This window comes from Bidens hawaiensis, unplaced genomic scaffold (genome assembly GCF_021521415.1).
Source record: "Bidens hawaiensis isolate Kalapana, Puna unplaced genomic scaffold, B.hawaiensis_p1.1 tig00017367_1, whole genome shotgun sequence".
NCBI lineage: Eukaryota > Viridiplantae > Streptophyta > Magnoliopsida > Asterales > Asteraceae > Bidens > Bidens hawaiensis.
In genome coordinates, this window is record NW_027505009.1 from 76,325 (window position 1) to 79,678 (window position 3,354).

The 3,354-nt window shown below is 31.4% G+C and overlaps 1 protein-coding gene across 1 annotated transcript; it reads right to left on the reverse strand.

Moving 5' to 3' along the window:
* Window positions 1–1,076: 1,076 nt before the first annotated feature.
* LOC143609871 (putative aquaporin NIP-type) lies at window positions 1,077–2,254 on the reverse strand. Its single transcript, XM_077084507.1, has 5 exons — window positions 2,177–2,254; window positions 1,870–2,091; window positions 1,583–1,780; window positions 1,344–1,405; window positions 1,077–1,272 (listed from the first exon to the last, which is right to left on the reverse strand). Exons 1-5 carry the CDS (start codon window positions 2,252–2,254, stop codon window positions 1,086–1,088), a joined length of 747 nt encoding a protein of 248 aa, XP_076940622.1. The 3' UTR covers window positions 1,077–1,085.
* Between the last annotated feature and the right edge of the window lie 1,100 nt (window positions 2,255–3,354).

Below are 3,354 nucleotides of genomic sequence, written 5' to 3' on the forward strand. Positions count from 1 at the left end.
AACTATTTTTTTTAATCAAAAGTGGGAAATGAAGAAACTAAGCATTGCTAACTAACTTTTGTACTGTGGGGCTGCTGAGAAGGAAAACAAAATAGGATCATAAATGGCAGAACATTTTACAAAAATATATAAACTTGTCAACATACATTCAAAACAACTACAAAGTAAGCATGTCAACAGATGTTGAATATATGTAGTCTCAGTCACCAAATAGTCACTTACACTTTGACTAAACCATCTTGTTATGCCAAACCAGATTTATGCCAGATTTGACGATAGCGGGTTGGTTAGGGTTTCCATAACATCGACGTACACATACGGACCAAATTGCCCTCACGAGTTAACAAAAAAAACTAATCACTCCATCTTAGGGACCTTTCTATTACCCTCTATGAAACTTATTGGATCAAACAAGTAATTTCTTATACTTGGGACCCAATCCATAATATGTACATACGACAGGGAACTTTCATATATTTTTGTCATATTTACAAGAATATGAGTTTCTGTTGACTTAATTCTTTTTCTGTTGAGCATGGTTGAATTTCGAGTCAAATCATAAGATATGACAAAAGTCAAAGAGAAGCAGTGTTCCAACAACATGATCTCATTTTAATAAGTTATTCAACTTCTATTCTTTGATAATTTAAGTTATATTCTCTGCATGTACATGTACATGTACATGTGTATATCCAACATATTTCAAAGTTAATTTAAGTTGTATTCTCTGGTGAGTTCTCATTGTTATTTAAATTTTTGTGTTGTCTTTGTTTCTATATTTTTTGTTTCACCTCACATTTCCATGTTTAAGGTCCCATGCTACTAAGAACCCAATAGCTAGATTAACTTAAAACTCTTTTTACAACCAATAGCTAGATGTCACACTTTTAATAATTAATGACAAATCAACCGATACAAATATAAGGAAATCAACCAAATTATTAACCATACCAGTTTTCATACAATAAAATCATCCCAAACTACAATAAAAAAAACTTAACAAGATTGTCAGATTGACAACAAAAGAACAAAACAGTTGACTAACAAAAACAATTTCAGTTTTGATCTCAAAACCAATGACCAAATCATCCACTTCTTTTCACAATATCGCTAAAAGTTTTTTCCGTTGGCTTTAACAACTCATAAACAAAGCCTCCGGTAACTGCTCCAACGATCGGGCCAAAGATATATGCCCAAATTCCTTTAAATTGCAACTTCACAATAGCCGGTCCAAGACTTCTAGCCGGATTCATTGATGCTCCAGAAATTGGCCTAAAAAATATATACATTAGTTAATTTCCATATATATTTCCCAAAATATTAAATATATTTTATTTTAATACCCTCCCACAAAAACGTTTAGCATAATAGTCATTCCAACTACGATACCTCCATGCTTCTTTATCTGCAAATTTAGAATCACCATAATTAGTAAAGATATAATAGGTAATCATAATCTGACATGATAAAAGAAACATAAAACAAATATATTAAATCAACTTAAACAATTATTCCATTTTAATAATCTTAAAAACAAATGCAACTAGTGTTTAATTACAAGATCTTTCATAAGAAAACATACCGCCCTATCATCGTTGCTAGCTCCCGAGATAACAAACATAAGCATAAATGTAATGATTATTTCGACAACAAACGATTGTAGGGTAGAACCAGCCGGTACAGTTCCAAAATATGCTTCCGGTGTCACATTCATAATCAACGACAAGGTTCCGCTTGCTGAAATGGATCCCAAAAGTTGTGCAAGTATATATAACACCACCTTCATTAAAAGTAAGAATATTACATAACTTACATAACACAAAACATACTTAATCAAGTACAAAATAATATTTACATTAATTTACATACCTCTTTGAACGGACACAAGCCCAAAAGAGATAAAGTAATGGTGACCGCGGGGTTAAAATGTGCACCGGATACATGCCCGACGGTGTAGATCATCGCCATAACGATCAAGCCCCATGTTACACACACTCCTGGAAACGTTACCTTGCCATAGAGGCTATTAACAGCCACTGATCCACAACCAGCAAAAATAACACAAAATGTGCCAATAAATTCAGCTAACATCTGCACAACATAATCAAATTAGACATTATATAACCAGTTCACATGCAACTGCATATTAAGGTATCATCATAATTCATATACACACCTTTTGAGCTATATGGATTTTGGGATTTGCTGAGACACTATTGCCTTTTTCCATGTCAGAAACTCGAGACTCAGTCATCTTTGTGTCAAAGTGGAGATGATCGATGTGTCAAACACAAAAGAGAGTAAGTTACACAATATAGGATTTACTATGTGAAGGAATGATGGTGCTTATATATATATGGAAGAATATCAGTTATATTTTTGTTTCCAATTTGAATTTTGAAAGTTAATTTGTTATCTTGATGCTTATCACAAAATCAAAATGTTATCTTTAGGCTATGGGTATACTCTAACCCATCTTAATTCCACATAAGTTTCACATCATCATTTTTTTCTCTTTCATTCTATGTCATCCAAAGGAAATGGCTTAACCTATTTAACACATAATTAATATAACAAATCAATTAGTAATTAATACATATGGTTCCTTTTAACCCGTTAAAAGCATAACACATGGGCCTTTTAACACACTTAACACAAGTGAGGAGTGGTTTAATCCATCTTTAAAGTGTCATGTCACTTTAACCTATGTAGAAGTTAGAGTATACCCCATGACCTTAAAGTCAATTTTAGTTAACTTTTTTCGGTAAAACTAAATTAAAATTTTAATTAATTACATTGATAATATTCAGGGTGGCTTTAATTAAATTGCTTTTAGTGAAATGTAAATTGTTATTATTTTCGTTCAAGATAAAGCTATGAGAGAAGTTTTAGCTAATGTAATAAAGATACCAATTATTGTTCCAAAAACTCTAACCTTTTTAGTGATATTAAAAAGATCAGGAGCATATATGCACGGAATAGAAAGATTCCAACCCCCAAGTAAGGAACTGTTACAAATAATGAAGAAACTAGTAGATTTAAATATGAAGCAACATAAAATAAACCAAATTTGATACCGGAATATTCGGTTTGATAACCTGCTACTAACCATGGTATTTGAAAGAAGAATATAATCAAACATACTTTGTCTATTACAATAAGACATATTTACAAGAATTGAAAGATAATTCTAGGAATACATTTAATTACAAATATATGTAAGACATAACTTATGGAGGGAATTTCTCCATGTTTGACAGGCCATGATTTTTGGATTAATTCTTGGGATTGTATTGATTACTATTATTGATAAAAGCTAGTTGTAGAAGTTTAAATTAGTGGTATGAATTTGTA